This window comes from Odocoileus virginianus, chromosome 13 (assembly GCF_023699985.2).
Source record: "Odocoileus virginianus isolate 20LAN1187 ecotype Illinois chromosome 13, Ovbor_1.2, whole genome shotgun sequence".
Classification (NCBI taxonomy): Eukaryota; Metazoa; Chordata; class Mammalia; order Artiodactyla; family Cervidae; genus Odocoileus; species Odocoileus virginianus.
The window spans coordinates 18,196,483-18,217,468 of NC_069686.1; the positions used below are offsets into that span (position 1 = coordinate 18,196,483).

The 20,986-nt window shown below is 34.2% G+C and overlaps 2 protein-coding genes across 5 annotated transcripts in view; one reads left to right on the forward strand and one right to left on the reverse strand.

The window, feature by feature from the left end:
- The window catches only part of SLC25A12 (solute carrier family 25 member 12), a 189,731-nt gene that overhangs the window by 14,949 nt on the left and 153,796 nt on the right, over positions 1-20,986 (forward strand). The window lies entirely within an intron of this gene.
- Positions 692-20,986, reverse strand: part of HAT1 (histone acetyltransferase 1) — a 41,996-nt gene continuing 21,701 nt past the window's right edge. For all 4 annotated transcript variants that reach the window (XM_020896350.2, XM_020896351.2, XM_020896352.2 and 1 more), the window contains exons 5-11: positions 18,639-18,818; positions 18,252-18,373; positions 17,647-17,751; positions 17,217-17,323; positions 10,244-10,395; positions 7,702-7,818; positions 692-989 (exon numbers count right to left, since the gene is read on the reverse strand). In XM_020896350.2, coding sequence (XP_020752009.1) covers positions 822-989; positions 7,702-7,818; positions 10,244-10,395; positions 17,217-17,323; positions 17,647-17,751; positions 18,252-18,373; positions 18,639-18,818 — 951 coding nt within the window. In that variant the 3' untranslated portion in view covers positions 692-821. The remainder of the gene's footprint in view (positions 990-7,701; positions 7,819-10,243; positions 10,396-17,216; positions 17,324-17,646; positions 17,752-18,251; positions 18,374-18,638; positions 18,819-20,986) is intronic.

Here is a 20,986-nt window from a genome sequence, read left to right on the forward strand (position 1 = left end):
AAAATCAAGGCTTTACTTTTAATGACTATCAAGCAACTTATTTAGTTCTACTTCAATAAAATAAGGACTATATTAAGCAATTTATCTTTTTTTTCCCTTCTTAGACTTCAACATCTTGATAATCTTACATTAAATCACAACCTCATTTTACATATTTCAACAACAGTGTGTAAACTAGACTTTTGTTAACTGATTTGTATCTTACTATTTATAAAATGTTTATGGCAACTTCTGAATTATCTTCAATTAATATTTGGTGCCAAACATCTAGGTTTCAGGCTGTATTTAGTTTCCCTTCTCGCTCTTACCCACCCTACTCCTAACAAGTGATTAATAGCTTATTTAAAACAATTCTACTTTAAGAACATTTTCTACTTAGAAAAATCACATAGCAAGACCAAGATTACGAGGAAGACCTTAAAGAAATGTGTTAAAAGCTTAGAAGCAAAGTGTGGGAGGAATAATAAAAGCTTAAAACCTAAAGGTTTTTAACAAGATGGAAGAAGTTAATCATAAGTATTCAAGAATCATATCAGTACACATTAACATATCATAACTAAGCATTTATTACACTATTTAAGAAGGGAAGTAATTGCAGTGGTATTTCAGAAGCTATATCTTTTTAAATGTAATATATGCTCATAAACTCTAAACAGTATTTTAAAATATACAATCTCTCCAAAAGAAAATATTCAACTAAAGATAGATAACTTTTAATGTAAGCAAAATGTTACAAGATTTTTTAAAATTAAAGTCATCATCTGATTTTCACAACACATGTACAGAAATCTGCAAACTTTCTGTACAGAGAAGTATAACCTCTACTCTTGAGCGAGGCGTTCAATGACACGTCGATAATCTTCCACAAGTTCCTGAAAGCTTTCTTCCAGCTGTTCATGTTGCATATTTATTTCTATCTGGTTCATCTGGTTTGTCAGTTCTTCCGGTCTGAGACATTTTCTCATTTTAGCAAGGTCTCTCTGTTTTTTCTAAGTAACAAACACGATTATTGGTTAGCCTAAGAAAGCTGATATAAAAATATGTCTCCAGTGTTAAAAATAATAGTAGTAGGAATATGCCCAAATCTATCCCATACATTTTTAAGGAAGCCTAAACATAATGTTAATGTGAATTACAACCCTCTAAAAAGAAGATTCCAAAAGACATGGAATTTGTATCAATTAATGGTAAATATAGGTATGTGAGTGACAGCCCCCTCTCCAAAGCATAATAAAGAACTGGTCAGTACAGATACTCAAATATTTCTTTAATAAATAAGGTACTGTAACTGAAGAAAGACAACTGAGATTAAGTGCTATTATTTCATCAATTTAATCATTAATTACATTAATCTTAATTCCAAACTGGCGGCTTCTGCCACTATCATTTCTGAGTTCCCTGACCCAGCGATGTATTTATGGACCACATATTAATTTACCATAAACTGTTGGGAAAGTTTCCGGAAGATAAGACGAAAACTGTCACACTTTAAAAAACAATATTAATTAGCATTTATTGAGTCTCTACTGTCTATAGACATACATTATCTTATTAAACCCTCTCCATTTCACTGAGAAGGAAACTACCATTTCTCAGGAAACAGATTTGCACCACCCTAAGAAGCTGATAACAACTTTTGGACAGGTCACAATCAGAATAATATGGTTAGTATGCTGAGGATGGGACTGGAGGGGACCAAGTTAGCAGTTAGTTTAAGAATTCAAGAGATGATGAAAGCCTAGACCAAGTCTGCTTAGTAAGAGCAGAGATGGAAGGTACAGAACAGATTTAGGAAAGAAAACATTGGATGATGTGGGGAAAGAATGCAGAATGACTCCAAGATTCCTAGGTGTGTGGCAATATTGCATTATATAAAACACTGTAGAGAAACTTTCAGATATTTTAGACTCCCCTGGTAGCTCAGCTGGTAAAGAATCCACCTGAAATGCAGGAGACTCTGTTTCGATTCCTGGGTCAGGAAGAGTCGCTGGAGAAGGGATAGGCTGCCCACTCCAGTATCCTTGGGCTTCCCTGGCGGCTCAGACGATAAAGAATCTGCCTGCAATGCGGGAAACCTGGGTCCAATCCCTGGGTCGGGAAGATACCCTAGAGAAGAAACAGCTACCCACTCCAGTATTCTGACCTGGAGAATTCCATAGACAGAGCAGCCTGGCAGGCTACAGTCCACGGTCGCAGAGCTGGACAGACTGAGTGACTTTCGCTTTCGTACATTTTGGATAAACTGCTCTAGATTATATCCTCTTTCATTTAAACATTTAATAGAGAGTTAACTTTAATATAGAGATCAGAAATCACATATATTAACTCATGTAATTCTAAAAACTATGAGATAGGTACTATAACTTTCTTCAATTGATAAAGAAAAAAAAAGCTGCAGGTGTTAAATAACTTGTCATAGAGGCAGTAAGCCGAGAAGCCAGGCTCCAACCCCTGATGATCTAATTAGAAGTCTGTATTCTGAATTCCTATATAACTGCCTACCAAATACAATTAAAAAAAAAAAAAAAACAACCTGAAAACAGTATTTTAACTCCATCCTAAAAACTAGTAAGTCTCTCTCAAAGGAAACCCTAATAGTTTTGGAATATAAGACATGCAGTGCTTCTCCAACTTAAATGTGCACAAAGATCAACTGGGAAGCTTGTTAAAATTAAAATGCAGTTTCTCATTCAGTAGGTCTGGGGTGGGGTGAGATTGTGCGGTTCTAAAAAGCGCTCCTGGATGATGTTAATGCTGCTGATTTAGTGTGTGTGTGTGTGTGTGTGTGTGTGTGTGTCTGTGTGTGTGTGTGTGTGTGTACACAATCTTAATCAATGGACCACCAGAGAATTCCCAATGTTGCTGATCTTCTAATCACACTGTGAACAGCAGTTCTAGAGAAGTGATGAAAATTCAGATTTATTACTCCCAAGGCCTGGAAGGACAGTATATTCCTTACTCTTCAATCATGTGGATAATAAATGCTTTGTTTGTGCTGTGAAAGTTACTTTTTTTTTGCCAAGAGGCACAACTACCTCTTGGCAGCACCCAAATTAAGGAAACAGCTCAGGAACTAAAAGGTAATGCATCCAAAAATTATCATGGTTATGTAATAAGAAAAAAAATTATTCTTCTAAACTGCTAACCAGTTATAACATTTATAAAATAATCTAACCCCATTGCCTGAATATGCCTCCAATCATATTAAATTCTCATATACAACAGAACCATCATTTTAATTCTTAAATATTAACTATCAATTCTGCTGCAAATAACCCACAGAATGAATCATGTGTCAGTGACATACTGTTTTAAATTACTAACTTGTTTTAAAACTCAACATTAAGAAAATTAAGATCATGATATCTGGTCCCATCGTGGCAAATAGAAGAGGAAAAAGTGGAAACAGTGACAGATTTTTTTCTTGGGCTCCAAAATCACTGCAGATGGTGACTGCAGCCCTGAAAGTAAAAGATGCTTGCTCCTTGGAAGGAAAGCTATGACAAAACTAGACACCGTACTAAAAAGGAGAGACATCACTTTGCTGACAAATGTACAATATGAGAGCTGGACCATACATAAAGAAGGCTGAGCACTGAAGAACTGATGCTTTTGAACTGTGTTGCTAGAGAAGACTCCTGAGAGTCCCTTGGACTGCAAGATCAAACCAATCAATCCTAAAGGAAATCAGCCCTGAGTATTCATTGGAAAGACTGATGCCAAAGCTGAAGCTCCAATACTTTGGCTACCTGATGCGAAGAGCTGACTCATTGGGAAAGACCCTGATACTGGGAAAGATTGAAGCCAAAAGGAGAGGCAGCAGCAGAGGAAGAGATGGTTAGACAGTATCACTGACTCAATGGACATGAATCTGAGCAAACTCCAGGAGATAGCGAACGACAGGGAACCTGGTGTACTGCATCCATGGGGTCACAAAGAGTCGGGCACAACGTACTGACTGAAGAAAAACAAGAGATCTCTTAAGAGTGTTTACTTCCCCAGTTTATCTCCCCCTTCATTGCCACCTTCAATTTCATTGTCAGTTTTTTCAGATGGATGTCAGAATTTCTATTATAATTTTTATTGACATGGCAGTACATCTCTGAATTAAATTCAAGAGCTCTAAGTACCTAGGAATAAAAAATACGTGTACTAGCTTTATGGAAAACTATGAAACTATTGTAGAAGTTCCTCATGAGCATGTAAACTATGGTTGTTTTTAAAATAAGTTATTTGAGCTATTTGTTTTCTTGATTTTAATATTCCTAAAACTGTATACTGCTTTGTAAATGTATGAAATATTATAAATTCATCTTTTAAACTGTGTTTTAAAAAAAAACTTAAAAAAATAGTTTAAACTGATTGGGGATCACCTTTATCCAGCAAGTGACTTACATTGGGAGTACAAATGAAATACTGAAAGACAGAACTCCATAAGACTGGAATAGACCTCCTATAGGCTCAGAAGAAATTTCTCCCTCCAAAAACAAACAGAAAGTTAATTCCTTCATAGATTAAGGCTGTGGATAATTTTAATTAATGCAGAAAAATTAAAGATATTAGTGTCAGTTTACTTATGTTAACATTTGGTTTTAACACATACAATGTGTTAAAAGGTCCAAAAAACAAACTCTTCCTTCTTGCCTAGTTTTCAGAGGTTCCAAGAAGGTTTACAAATATCTCAAAAATTCCATCACCTCTAAGAGCGCCTTAGTTTCTATCTGCTCAACCAGTCTCTTTTGTGAACTACAGAAATAAGGTTTTTTGCAAGAATTTAAAAATAATAATAGTGTGGAGACAGTAACAAGTCCTAAGACTTATCAAAAGGCTATCTTTAAAAACATGCACATTGTATTTTATTTCTTTCTCTTCAGTTCCTCACTATGAAAGTACTTCCATTTTAGAGTTTACTAATTTAAACTAAATTTATTTACATTTAAATAAAAATATTTGTTTATATTTAAATATATTTAAATTTATTAATACCCAGATTTTAATAAATTGTCAACACAATTTGTAAAAGGTAAAACTAAACCTCAAAATCGAGTGTTCTGATTCCAAATCCAATGCTATTATAACAATGATTCTAAATTTTATACTTGCAAAGCAATTATGAATTAAAATATACCTATGAAACAATATGAAAATTTAAATGCTAAAACCAAGCAGCTGCACCAACTTTTCTTTTTTTTAGTCAAATTGTTCAAATTTATCTTTTCCTGAACACCTGAAAATTACTTCTGTACTAAAGAATTTCTTTTTGTGTTTTTAAAATGAGTACAAATTATTTTTATCCCTTCTTGGCACGGATACAAATAAATTATCAGTACTTAAAGAACTTTTAAAGTACGGTATAACTACTTCTAATATCTACCCCAAAAAAATTTCTTAGTGGGACAGTGTGACTAAACTGATATGAAAATTTGAGCCCTTAAAAAAAAGCAGCACAGAATTGGTGGACTTTGCTATCAATAAACAATTCCATTCCTCCGTAATAACTTATGACAATCTAAGTTACACTTTCTTATCATAAAATGTGTTAAAGTAAAACATAAATTCTAGATTCCAAACTTTCCCCATTTGGCATATATTTTAAAGACTTTTAAAAAATTCAAAGTCACACTCAGTATTAAGCAATTTTACTTTATTCTTAAATATAATTTTGCATTTGAGAATGCTGTGATAGCACAGCACAGTATATGAGTATCAGCTTGGAATGACAAATTGGAGAAAACCGTCTGGAAACATTCAACAAAGAAATCTTCTAACTCTTCCCATGCATACAGGATGTTCAACTATTTCTAGGCTTTTACCAAGTTTGTGGTAGGTTTTCTATCACATTGTGGCTATCAACCCAGATCAAGATTTCTTGGTTTTCTCAATGAGACAGAATACTGGATAACTAAACTCATTAAAATTAGCATACTATAAATAGGGTTTGAGCAAGTATCTAAAGAATTTAATATTTTGTATGAGTGCAAGGATGGTGATACCGATTTTGGCTGTTAAGAATTTAAATAGTTTAATAACCAGTTTTTGGTCGTCTTTTAGATCAGGTGAACTTGCTAGACAGGTGAGGATACTTAATAATATATATAAAAAAAATCATTATTCTTCTTAAGCGTAGACAATACTTGCTTTCATGGGCTATAGATATCCCCATTTGGCATAAATTCATGACTGCTATTTATACTTAGAAATTTTCTTTTATTTGCTGCATCTGCCTATATAAAATGTCACAAGTATCTGATACATAATTTAATAAATTACTAAAAGTTTTAATACTCTTAAATGTTGTCATGCTAACATCTAATTATTTGTTCTATATACCCAATTTCATTCATCATGAAGAAATTTTCCAGCTAACAAGTTAATATTAAAGATCAAAATCTTTGGAAAGTACCATTTCTACCAATTTTCTGAAGTTTCTGAGTTGACAAACATAAAAGACTGATAAAGAATAAAATGTTATTTCTGACAAATTTTGGGGAATAGTTGTTATAATTTATTACAACCTGTTATATGCAGATGGTAGTTCCTAAATTAGAAAATCAATTAAATTGATTTTATTAATTGATTAAATTTAAGTATTCCATTAAACTGCTTAATGAAATGGCACTATGAAGAAAAAAATATATGAATTCCAGATACAAGGATTTGTAGTTCAGGCAAATAAATATTTTTATATTCAGAATGTGCTATTTTAGAATTATAACAAATTAAGAAATACATTTGCACTGCAAACAAGATGTGATAAAGGAAAAAAGTTGAGATTCAACAAGGAGTAGTGTGACTCTATATACTATTAACATTCAAAAGACTGGCTCTATAAAGCAGAATCTATGATAAATAAAACTTGGATTAATTTAGAAAAAACATAAAAGTCACAACTATGCACTTGATATATTACTTACTAATTATTAACTGATTTTCTCCTTAAACCTTAAGACAGATTCAAATTTGTCATTCGTGTTCCCAACTATGGTGCTGCATAATAAGCCTCTAGGTATAGTATATACAAATGCGGCACCCAGGAATTAGTTGTTGAATAAATAAATGAATATTCTATCCAATCAGATTACTGCCCAGCAACAAGAATCACAAATCTTCCTCCACACAAGTTGGTATGGACAATATCTACCTTAATAATGGCCAAAAGATGAGGAGGCCAGACTTGATCTAGGAGGGGAATATTTTTGAGCTAAAGGAAAATAAAGGAAATGGGAAAAAGCAGGAGGTAAAGGAGCAAGAACAATGACAAACAGGTAAACAGCAGCTAAGGTGGGATTTCAGCTATGGTCAAGTACAGGGGTTACAAAAGGCAGCCAAGGCCACGTTTAGGAAGAAGGAAGCAAATGTTAGCAGAAGATGGGGACAGATATACAATGGAAAAAACAAACAAGATAATTTGTTAGGGAAGATTCTGGGCATTCAGTTTTTTAAAAGATGCATACAAATGAAAAAAATGACCATGAGTAGACTATCCTTGGGATTAGTTTTTAAGTGAATGGAAACATTTATAGTTTACACTGGAAAATTATGACAGAATTCTTATAACTAACTGGAAGAATATTTTTACTTTTGTGAAAGTTAATTTAGCAGAATGATTTGGACTCTCCCACACATTGGCATTTGCTAGATTTTTTTCTTCATTTTCAACAGTGACAAGAATATAATCTTTAAGACTCTTCAAAGTCCTACCTTATACGGGCTAATTAGTCTTCTTTTAATATCCAGTCTATAGCTTCTGTATTGTTCAGCATCACTCATGTCAGTTACCAGTAGTCGAAGAATTTCATAAACCCGTCTAGCATGTTGCTAATAAACCAAAGAAGAACATGAACATTTCAAATTACAAATAGTAACACTTTCCCAAAAGCACACATCATATATTGAATGCCTGCCACAAGCCAGAAATTGTGCTTGGTGCCAGGCAAAAAGCAATAAAAGATACAGTCTCTGCCTGCAAGAAGGCAAGCGGTCCACTGTGTAACACAAATGAGGTATGGTTAATTTCGTGATAGAAATGTGCACAGGACATTACGGCAGCACAGCCTGAGAATGGGGGAACGATGTTAGAAGGATTCCTGGGGGAATAAAACCTGAGTGAATCTTAAAGGAGAGGGAGCATGCTGTTCTTAAAACAGAGGAGGCCACCATATACGAGTGTGCATGTCTCACATACACACGTGCACAAGTAGTTTAACACTGCTGGGACACAAAATGAAAAATACTGAGAGTAAATCAGCTACATGAAAATGGCAGCAAAAGAAGGGTAAGGAGACCAATCAGAAAGTTCAGTTACTAAATGAGGCAAAAAATGATGGTAGTAACTGAGACAGCACAAACAGCACTACTGAGGGGACAAGGATTCCAGAAATAAAGAGGAGGAGGACTGACTGTGGAGGAGGGTGTGGGGTGACAGTGAAGCCGTCACAGGGCAGGAGAGAGTTATGAGGCAGGAGAACGTATAAATCTGAAGAAAATTCTAGACTAAGGATAAGGATTTAAGCAATATCAGTATACAGGGCAGGAGTTTAAACCTTAAGATTGGTTAACTGTTAAGACAGTCCAAGGAAAACACACAGTGAAGCTGGGGGTGTGGGGGCGGGGGGAGGTCAGAACCCTGTAGTAGAGTGCCAGTTAATGAGCAGACAAAGAAAAACAGTAAAAAAAAATACGAGAAAAATCAGGAAGTTGTGGTAACACTGAAGCCAAAGGAGTAGGCCTATAGTTTTCCTATTTCTGTCATTGTGTATTTATTGGGAGTGAGGAAGAGGTCAGGTATACATAGGTTAAGATAATACTGAACTTTCTGGAAGAAACACCTGAACTGAGCCTGAAAAATGTACTACCTGGCCAGGCAAAGATGAAGAAACAGGAGAAGGCGGTATCAGGCACAGGGAATAGTTGATACACAGGTACATTAAAGGAGTAAAGTTGTAGCACAATGGGGAAAGGGCAAGAGGCTCAGTAGAGCCAAAGCATATGGGAAAGTGGGAGGAAGCTGAGCAGGCACGGGCCAGATGATGCTGCTGTCTGTACGCCATACTGAGGAGCTTTAATCTCAACAATAATGTGTTCATATTCTCTTTCTCTTAAAATCAGTGCTATTAAATAAATTCTAGCTAATTAAAGGTTTAATACAGTCTGAGATACAAGTTATTTCTAAAATTGTATTTTATCTTAAAACCATGAACCCATTAAAGTGTTTTTATGCAGGAGAAGATGGAAAGTTTCAATTCAAATTAAGTTGTTTGTTGAAGGTCAGTGACCAGTGAACGTTTGACATAGTTTTGGATCTCAGGAGGAAAATCTGGATTGCAGATGTAGTAAATGAGTTCTCTCAGGTAGAATTAAGTAGAATGAGAAGAAATGAGGATTGGATAAAAAAACTCTGGGGAAGAATTCTATTTACGGAGCATACAAAAATGTAGAAGCCAGTGACAGTATCTCAAAAAAGATAAGCACAGTGGTTAATTGAAAAACTAGGAACTGTAGTGTCTTAGAAGCCAAGGGAGGGGAGGTCAACAGTACTAAGTGCTAGTCCTCATTACTGGAATACTCTTCATCCCTCATACTTTTATATTCAAAAACCTACCCCTTGTTCAAGGCTAAGATCAAATGTATCCCCACTATGAAATATTCTGATTTCTTGCTAACATAAATATAATAATTTCCTCTGAATTCCTATATTATTTGTCTGTACTTACCTTAAGATATTTATTACTTTAAAATCCAAACAAATACATCTAGAAGTATAAAAAGTGAAAGTTAAATGTTTTATTCTAATCCTCCTCCCATCAATATAATCTCCAGGGGCACTAACTACTTTACCAATTTAAATAATCATTTTCTTGTTATACTTAATGTAGCCATGAAGTCAATTATCTTTCCATTCTATTAATGAGAAAATTGAGGCACAAGGAAGTATATGCTCTAAGAGCAAGTGGTAAAGCCAGATTTGATCCTTGGCAATCTGGCTTCAGGGCCTGTATTATTATTATTTTTTTTTGGCACGTGGGATCTTAGTCTTAGTTCCCTGACCAGGGATTAAACCCATGCCTGCTGCAGTGGAAATGCGGTCTTAACTACTGAACCACCAGGAAAGTCCCAGGGCCTGTATTCTTAACCACTGCTACTTCCTACACATGTATTCTTAATGTATTTTCAACATTTAAATTATGTGCTTAAATGATTTTTTTCAAAATTTAAATGTTTTCCTTCTACAGAATAAAAATACCTTATTTATTTTGAACTTCTGTTGAGCCTCTATTGCCATATCTTCATTGAATCCTTGCATTAACTTTTCCCGGGAAAAACAGGGCAAATCTTGACAAAACTTCACAAGCACAAAGTCTCTCAACTTCACATAGCTTTTGGATGGATCTTCCGCTAAAGAAAGAAAGCAGAATAACATTTACCCAGCATAACTATTCATCATCTGCAACCTCAGTATTCACACTAACCTTAGAAAGGCAAATATTCTTCAATGAATTATATTAATACAAAAATTACAATATGAAAGATTATAAGTCAAATAATAGCACTATCATCTTTGTCAAATAAAGTTATAGGTACAATCCTTTTGCAAATAATACATATATATTATTTGTGAAATTAGAACTCCTTTTCAAATATAAATTTTTGACTAGTTTGTTATCATATATACTTTAGTTTTATTTTCAGTTAAAGCAGCTGTATACACAAGAGATTCAAGTTTGGATAATCAATTCCAAAAGCCATTTTCTGATAGCTAAGGGTTCCAAAGCTAAGTTTATAACTCCCTTATTTTAATCTAATAAACTTCAAAGTCTTCTATGCTTCTTTAACCTAATTTAAAAAAAGTTCTTCCTTTTACAAAACACTTTTTCATTTAGAGAATATGATTTTGATTCTTTCTTCATTGCATCTGAATAGCATAGATCTCCCTTTATGTTTGTCTATGTTATCTACATTAGACTGAATAGTGGACAAGGAAGATACCAAAACATAATAGGTAGAAAAAACACTGCATAGTCAGAGAACATGAGTTTGAGTCCCAGTTCTGGCATTCATAGATGAAGGACTTTAGGCAAATTATGTCATTTCTCTGAGCCCTAATTAGTAGATGGTATAAACAAAGAATGCTGAAGTCTGAGCTAGCTCATGGGTCATAAAACAGTTGTTACAGTATCAATTTTCTACCAACTAGTCAATGCAATCCCTATCAAAATCCCAGCCGGCTTTTTTTTTATTGCAGAAATTAACAAACTCATCCTAAAATGATATGCAAGGAAATGAGAATAGCCAAAACAACCTTGAAAAAAGAACAAAAGATAGAGGACTCACATTTCCTGATTTCAGAATTTACTCCAAAGCTACAGTAATCAAGACTGTGATACTAGTATAAAGATGGACATGTAGGTCAATGGGACTGAGTTGAGAGTTTAAAATAAACCCATACATTTTTGGCCCATTAATTTCTTTTTTTTTTTTTTTGGCCTATTAATTTCTGAGAAGGGTGCCTTGACAATTCAATGAGGGAAACAATAGTCTTTTAACAAATGGCACTTGGACAACTGGATCTCCATAAGCAAAAAGAATGAAGTTGGTTGGCCCCCCTTTCCTCACACAATACACAAAAATTAACTCAAAATAGATCATAGACCTAAACGAAAATAGAGAAGTAAATCTTCAAGATGTCTGGTTAGGCAATGGTTTCTTGGATAACAGAACCAGAAGGACAAGCAACTAAGGAAAAAGTAGATAAACAGGGCTATATAAAAATTTATAACTTTTGTGCTTCAAGTAATAACCTTTAAGAAAATGACAAGATAACTTACAGAATGGCGTAAAATATTCGCAAGTCATATATATGACATGTAACTTTAACCAGACTTTCTATATAAAAAACTTTGTAATTCAATAAGAAAAGGTCAAACATGCACCACCCAATTAGAAAATGGGCAAAGAATCTAAATAGGAATTTCTCAAGAAGATATAAATACACACAATAAGCACATGAAAGGATGTCCAACATTATTAGCCATAGGGAAATGCAAATCAAAAACATAATGAAATACCATTTCTTGTCCACTAGGATGACTAAAATAAAAAAGATAATAACAAGAATCAGCAAGGATGTGGATAAACTGAAATCCTCATGTACTTCCTGGTGGAAATATAAAATGACACAGGCACTTTGGAAAACAGTCTGGTGTTTCTTTTTTGTTTGTTTTGTTTTCTGGTGTTTCTTTAAAAGGGGAAACAGAGTTACCAGATTTTCCACCATGTCCACTCTTAGGTATACGTGTACCCAAGAGATATGAAAACACAAGTCCACACAAAAATTTGTACACAAATAGTCATAAAAGCATTATTTTGAAGAGCCAAAAAGTGGAAACAACCCAAATGTCCATCAACTGATGAATGGATAAATAAAATGTAGTATATCCATACAATGGAATAGTTTTGGCAATAAAGTACTAATGGATGCTACAAGGGTGAATCTTGAAAACATTATGCCAAGTGAAAGAAGTCAGTCATTTTATTGTACAATTCCAATGTCCAAAATAGGCAAATCTATAGAGACAAAAAGTAGATTAATGGCTATGCAGCACTGGTGGGGGGTTGAAAGGGTAGGGAAAGAAGAGGAAAGAAGTGACTGCTAATGAGTACTGAGTTTCTTTTTGGGAGAATGAAATACTCCAAAATTAGGTTACGGTGATGGTTACACTGTAAACGTGTTTTTGAAACACTGTACACTTTAAATAAGAGGGCTGTATGACATGTTAACTATATCACAATAAAATTTGTATTAAAAAAAGAGTCTGAGCTAAAGGTAGTTTTATGATTGAGTCAGTCATTCATTCAATCTATATGTACTAAATACTGTCTTTATACTTCTATGCAGCACTTCATATACACGTAATTATTAAGTAACATTATATGACTATGGCTTTCAGGTGGTAAAGTGAAATTCTGTCACGGCATCAGTTTGGTATGAAATTGTGATTAGGAATACACAGAAAATGAAATCAACAGTAAACCAAATAACAAATGTAGACCTACAGAAAATCACCAAATAAACATAACACTGTAATTAGTTACTTTGTCTAATTCTTCAGTCTTTTCTTTATTAATCTGGTCACATCATGCAGTTATGCAAGTCACCCAGAAACATGAAGGACATTCTGATTCTTCTCCTATGTGTTGCCACCAGTGTTTGTTTTTTTTCCAACAATTACAATAACCTCCTTGTTTTCCTCACTTGTACTCTGCAGCTTTATAAAATGTAAAATGGACTGACACAAACCTAAATTAAAACCATTCAAGTATACCAACGTAACTGTAATGTGTGTCTCAAAGAAAGGGAAGAGAGAGAACAGCTGAGGAAATCCTGGCCAAAAACTTCCCAAATTTGATGAAAAAATTTTTATCTATACATCCAAGAAGCTCAATAAGCTTCAACTAGGAAAAACATAGTGTTACATATCTAAATACATCATAATCAAACTTCAACGTGAACTGAATAAAATGAAAGCACACTTTATGAAAATTTATATTATCACCAGTACTTGTATTTATATAATAATATTTAAGTATTAATTATTTATATAGCTATATTATTAGAAAAAAAGGACATCAAATCAATAACCTAAGTTCAATCTTAACTAGAAAGAGTAAATTAATCTCAAAGCAATAAGAAGAAAATAATAAAAGTTAAAGTGGAAATCAATGACATAGAAAACAAACAAAAATTTTAATGAAAACACACCAAAACAATTCTGGAAAAGAACACAACGGACTTTCATTTCCTGATTTCAAAACTCAACATAAAGATCAAGGCTCTGCTACCACTGGAGCCATGACGCCCAAAGAGAGCAAAAGCAAGGCCACAAAGGCTGGGTGAGGCAGTATTTGAGTCCCAAGGAGATCAACAAACCCATGGTCCACTGATGCTGAGCTTGCAGCAACCAGCCCTAGTCTGTGTCGTCTAGATGTCACTGAGAGCAGGACTGTCTTCTGGGAGTGTGTGCCTCTGGGTCTCTGAAGTCCCTCGTCTCTGCTCGATTCCCACTCACCTGGCCAAGGCCAGTACCCATTTCTAACTCTACTCAATTGTTTGAAGAAATGTCTGCTTAGTTTACAGCCCCCCGGCAAAACAGGCTCCACAAATTCAACTTATGCATTTAACAGGCTAAACTTGACATTACTGTTAAGGCAAAACACACGCACACACACACACACAAAACCTCAGTAATAAAACTACAATAAAAATATCAAGACAGTATGGTTCCAGCAGCACTACAGACACAGATGATTAGAGAGTTCAGAAACAAATCTTTACGTTTATGGTCAACCTATTTTGAACAAAGGTACCAAGGCAATTCAACAAAGGAAAGGATAGTCTTTTTAGCAAACTGCTGGAAAAACTGTATGATCACACGTAAAGAAGATTAATTTAGAAACTTTCCTCACTTAATGCAAACTTTACCTCAAAAAGGATCACAGATCTCAATACAAGAGACTGGGGATGGAGACTGGGGATGGGGACTGACTGCAAGTGGACACGAGGGAATCTTTTTATGGCGACAGAGATATTCTGAAACAGGCCACAGAACTAGGCAAGTATACTAAAAATACTGGACTGTATATACACCTAAAATGGTGAATTTAATGGTATGGAGATCATACCTCAGTAAAGCTGCTTTAATTAAATCTCTACTAAGCGACAAACTCTTTTTCTTTTTTTTAGTTCTACCACTTTATTGCTACCAACCCATCTCCCTCCACCATCATGCACACATGCTCAGTCATGTAATCCCATGGACTTCAGCCTGCCAGACTCCTCTGTCCATGGACTTTTCCAGGCAAGAGTACTGGAGTGGGTTGCCATTTCCTTCTTGGCAACAAACTCTTAAGCAAGCATCTCTTGAAAAAAAATTTTTTTAAGTGCTAATAGTGACACACATGCTTATCCAAGTCTACCTCTTTCTGAATTGGTTTGGAAAAAACGAACTGTGTTGCTAATATCAATATAAAATAAAATTTAGTATGGGTGAAAGCTTAAGTAACTTAAGTAACTTATATCCCCCCAGAATTTTAGGGGAAAACACATCAAAGGTAAGAGAAATACAGTTGAGAAGAATCTAAAAAAACTCACACCACATTCTTCTCTGTAATTTTCACATAAATTAAAAACTTGTGTAAAAAAAATTTCCACTCATGTTTAAATAAGCCATTATAGACTAACAATATTTTGTTTGTAGCTTAATTTTAGTATAAGTGGCCAAGTCACCACTCCATCTTTAAGCACTTTAACTAAAGGTGTCAGCCTGAAAATGAACCTAAATGGTAACACCATTAATCTGTGACATCCTTCAATTGCTTTGTTTCTATGCTACATAAGTGATGCATTTGTAAGTGATGCATTTAAAAGATGAAATTTGCTTGGATATAAATTGATAGTGATACATGGGCTCAAAACTTGAGTTTTTTCCCCCAAGGTAAACACATCATCTACCAACATTAATACTCTTCTACCATTAAAAGAAAACTTTTAACTCTTCATATTATAAAAAATTTACAGATAAAATTCTAAAAAGACATGTAACATATTCCAGTACTACAAGGAATATTTAAAGAACAGATTTAATTAACTCTTAATATACACTGATAGGTTAGTAACACTGAAAATAATCCAGGATGAATTTCTACTGTCAAACGCTACTCTCTTTGCAATTCTGGAAGAAATAAATCATTGATTCTATATGTAAGATCATATAACCAAGATGTGTTAAAATCATAAAATATCTTATGATACTGACATCCTCAAAAGGAAAATGGCACATGATATAAAGAACTGTTTTCCAGTACTTTACTTTAAGTGCTAAAAAAAGGGAATTCTCTGGCGGTTCAGTTGTTAGGACTCGACACTGTCACTGCCAGGGCCAAAGTTCAATCCCTGGTCTGGGAAGTAAGATCCTGCAAGTCATGAGGCATAATGTGCTAAAAAAAAGTGCTAAAAAAAGAAAATGGGTGACAATTATACCACAAAAACTTATCCTGTAACACAGGCCATCAATGGCTAGGTTTTAATTTTTACTATATCTGGCTATATGTCAATTAAGCAAATGGCCGTCTCAATATAAGGAATATTCTGGGTTGCAAAGGGAAATCCGGAGCCTGCAAAAGATCCAAAAAGCTTTTAAAATGTGCAAAATAATGGATCTATACACAACCGAAACCACCAAAGAGAGAAAACGCTGTCCTTGTTTTAAAAAGGCTGAGTATGGAAATCTAGGAGAAATATCTTAATGAGAACAAATGTACCAGTCATTTTTAGTAATTTGCTAAGAAATGTTAACACTGAAAATAAAGGCCGATACCCAGTTTTCAAATTCAGAAGTCCTCTAACATGTTCAGCATTTTCTCTTTAGAGACTTCAGTTTGCAATGAATAAAGGCTACCATTATTGATGACTCTTCACTGAGATTTAAGAAATAAAATTCTTTATCTGCTAATTGGCGCTAAGTATCAAGGACTTTATTGGTTGGAGTAGACAGAAGAAAGTGGTTAAGAGGCTTCACAGAAACAACCCCTGCTGGCACATTACCCACTAGAGAGGACAAAGACTACTTATGGAAACCCTAATCTCCAGACTAAAATCACCAAGAAGTCCCTCATGTAGTACCAAGTCCAAGCTCTATAAGTAAACAGAAGCTAAACAACTTTCAGCTTAGCTAAAAAGAAGTGTTATTGTGTAAAGTTTCTATAATTTTACAAGTCACTAAACTAGTGAAAGTGTCAATTTATAACTTTTGATATAAACTAACTTTTAGTAATTACTTCTTTATCTCCCAAGTTTCCAAATCATTTAACAGTAGCAATAAAGTTAGATGAAAAGATAAATCAACTTTATAAAATGCTTGAGAAATAGACTGAACAAATATTTATACCATACTTGCAACATACATATTCCTGACCAAGATTTCCCATTTTACATTCAGTTCATTATCTTCAATTTGTTCAACTAATTAAGCACTTCATACTCAGAGATACAATCCAATTCCACAAAGGCTTATGATTTAAAATGAAACTTAAGTCATCTTTAAACAGTTCCAAAGACCACAGGAGACTGCTGCTATTTAAAATAAAAGTTATTTCTGACAAAATCAAAATTAGTAAAGAAGAGATTTAGAAACGCTCTTTCAGTAACAAAATTTACATACCTGTAATATCAAGAACAGAAGGAGATGCAATGTAGTATCTATGAACTGTTTCAAGAAGTTGAGCACCATGGCCTTGACCTTGAAATGGAGTCAATATCAGCATTTGACTATAGTAAAGAAATTATATTAAAATATTACAACCTGACCAGTGTACAGATTGCAAATCACTACAGTAATACAAACATTTTAAAGTTTGTGTAGTTTTTTTTAATCCATCTTTAAGAATTCCAAAAATCACTGAGACACTCAAAATTGTAAACATTTAATCTTCCAAACTGTTTCAAAAGGAACAATGAAATAAATCAGTACACAGCCAATGAATAATGGTGATTTTTTAAAACAAATCAACACTATTATAATAAGTATTAGAAACTTCAGCAGTTCCTTCTTCTGAAATAAAAGACAAGGCACGTGTTATACTGCCAATTACCTTACACGTGGCCGGGTTTTGTCTGGGTACACATAGTAATTATAGACTGTCATGTAGCCTACGGTCGCAAAGAGTGTAGCTCCATCCTTATTATACTTCTCAAATCTGCAGATAAAACAGAAAGCCAAGCAGGTCAATTACAGTCGCGCTCCCATGCAGTGTCCATTTTCTTTTCCATTCTCTGACTGAATTTTCAGTGTCAGCAAGCTACTCTGTGAGGGCCCAATGGGTACACCTGCTATGTTCTGAATATACAATTCACTTAATTGGTGTGCAGCAACTTGGATAAATCAGACCTCTTTACATCACTTCAGTGCACTTGCCTATTATAAAGATGAATAGGTGGCAAGTAAAAGAAAACACAGGCAAAGCTCATTTTACTGTTTAAGCCTACATTCAGAGCCCTAACAGACAACAGCATTTAATTCGGCTCTATTCTCAAGGTCTCCCAAAGCATAATGAAGGAAAACTCAAGCCTCATAAACAATAGTTTTTCTTTCCTGGGAAAAATATCATTATACTGTCCCAATAATTGGGCTGCCACAATTAAAATGCTGGCTTTGTGGAGGTAATAAGGTCTACTGTTGCTTTAGAACTGTACTTACACTAGAAAGTAGTGCCATCTTTCATCATCCACGTCAATAAAGCTAGCAGTTTCAATAAACCACATCAAAAAGGTCTGAAGCCTTTCATGATATTCTCGAAAGCCTCTACATGTCATGTCAGCCTAGGGAAAAAGCCAGGAAAAGTCAGGTGAAACTCATCACAGAGGTAAGTGAAAGTCTGCAGAATACAAAACTATTCTGTGGGAAAATGTTTAGAAGTCTCAGATTAAGATGTGTACACAGACACACATACAAAACAGATCTTTGTTTTTAGTGCCGACAAAGACTTGTTTCCTGAAGTTAGAATAAATCACTGAAAATAACACATCAAAACAGAATACGAGTTTCAGGCAAATAAAGTAAGGGAACATTTAGATCTATCTTTACCTTATAAATCTGAAAGGTAAAGTTTTCTCCTCCTGTTGGACTGAGAACAGAGTATGTGTGAAGTAAGGTTCCAAATGGCTTGAAATCAGCTTCTTTTTCCAGCAGCGAAAGAAAATCATTTGTGTTTGTGCAAAATCCAGGTGGAATGATTTGTCTAATTTTGCCCTCAACATCATCTGCCTAAAGAATGGAGATTAAAGACACACACAGAAATTAGTAACTTTGACCTAGTCGAATATGCTTAGGTTTTTTGAAAGGGACAAAATTCACAAAACTTCAATTCACTGTTAAACTAAAGAAGTCAACACAGCAAATTGGGAAAGGATGAATTTCATGTGTACAAGATACTGCCACAAAAATGTGAGATGAACACAAGATTATTAACACAGAATTAAAAAAGAGGAGGTGGGGAGCCTGAAATCAACTACAAGAATGAATGCAACCCTAAAGAAATCTCTAACATCATGTAGAGAAGGCTGACCACACCCCTTCAGTACAATTTGAACTGGCCAAAACAAAAGACTGCTTATTATTTTACATGGCTGCTTATTAAGTTACATGTGTCAAGAAGAGTATATTATTCAAGACATGAAAGGATCACCAGCAGTAGTGAGGTGAGGCTAGAGTCTGACCAAACAAATGGCAACCTCACCATAAGCAAGCAGGTCATTAACTCCCTCACGCCAAAACTCAAAATTAAGATAATATTTAAAATATGCCCACTTAGGAAATACATAAATTATATGACTGGATGTATTATCCACTCATCCTATAATGTGACACAATTTTTACAGAGTTGGATTTGTGACAGTAAAAAGAGACAAGCCTGGACAACAAAATTAAACTCAGAGATTAAAATTACCCTTGTTAAACAACCTCGATGAATGTTAAACTATCAGCTGAGCAGACTTCATAATCCTTTTCAAAACCCCAAAAGACCACTTGATTGAATACATTTACTACTTCTCTTTAACCATGAATATTTGATGAAGTCTTACAATAAAGTATTACTGCTTCTCACCAGGCAATAAAACTTAATGAATTGGTCTCAACTTAACAAAACCTTATCCCTCAATACAGTCCCTAAAAGCCTGACATTACATTCAACAAAATGAGCTTGCATTCTACTCAAACTTTTTCCTGAACAATGAGGCCAGGTTTTTACTTAATAGAGTTTGCCGTGGGTTCAGCTGTAATGTTTGTATTGTATCTATTTCCACAAGGACTGACACAAGAACACTTTGTGTTAACTTACTAAGCAGCTCTTTCATACCGTTTACATGCATGATGGGTATTAGTTCTAAACCAAGACCCTTACTACTTAGCATTCAAAACAGGGAAATTAAGATGCTTAGGACAAAATACACTACAAAAGGCTAATACAACATGCTACTAATTCCTGTCCTTTCAACCATCTTTTAACTAAGTAGAAGCAATGCACCTGCAGATGAATAGCACTTTATTATCATTCAGTTACATTTCATGATAGAGAACCAGGGATGGAGTTTATTACAAACAAGTTTTATTTTCAATGCTCTGGTACAGCAACATTTATATATAACTTGTTTATAGCTATAAAAAAGAGCTATTATTTAAAAATATAGCTCTTCAACATTTTACACAACAGCTTATTTCTAACATGTACACCAGTCTGTACAATCCATTCATACTCAAGGTTAACTGCACTACATTTGACAGAACTACTTTTGCTTATTTTTAAAGTACTATTTGACAAATATTTTCTCTTGAAATTGCTAACTAATATGAAGAGACGATCTTAAGCATATTTTATAGAATTTGTACAATTTCAATACTTATAAGAAGAAAGTGTAATAATAAGGGATAGGTCCAATATGTCTGTTGTGTGGCAATTAAAATCCAAAGTAGCAATGGGTAAAAGTAGTGTTAATCCAAATTTTAAAAAGTCAAGAAACACTACTTTTAAATAAAGAGGTTTATAACTATCAGTTTAAAAGAAAACACTTCAAGACACATACAGTATATATAATTTTAACTTTAAAAAATTTTCCCCAATGTCATGTCTTCTCAACAAGGCATTGCAAAGCATGATCAAATAACTTCACATATCTGGCACCAAATGTACTTCAAAGATTTCTTTGAAATTCTAAGTTTCAAGTAGCAGTTCTGGTGGACTACAGAGCAACCCAAAGATTTGAGCTCAACAAAATTGAAAGACAGTTAATATTTAACTTTCAGCCTTCGAAGGATACCTATTTATTGTAATATCTTCAAATAAATATTTTGCTCTGGGCAAGTTTATACATTTTAAGAACTTTTACAGAGGAATAAAAGGCCACATTTAAAAATAAGTAATCTGTTAACACGTA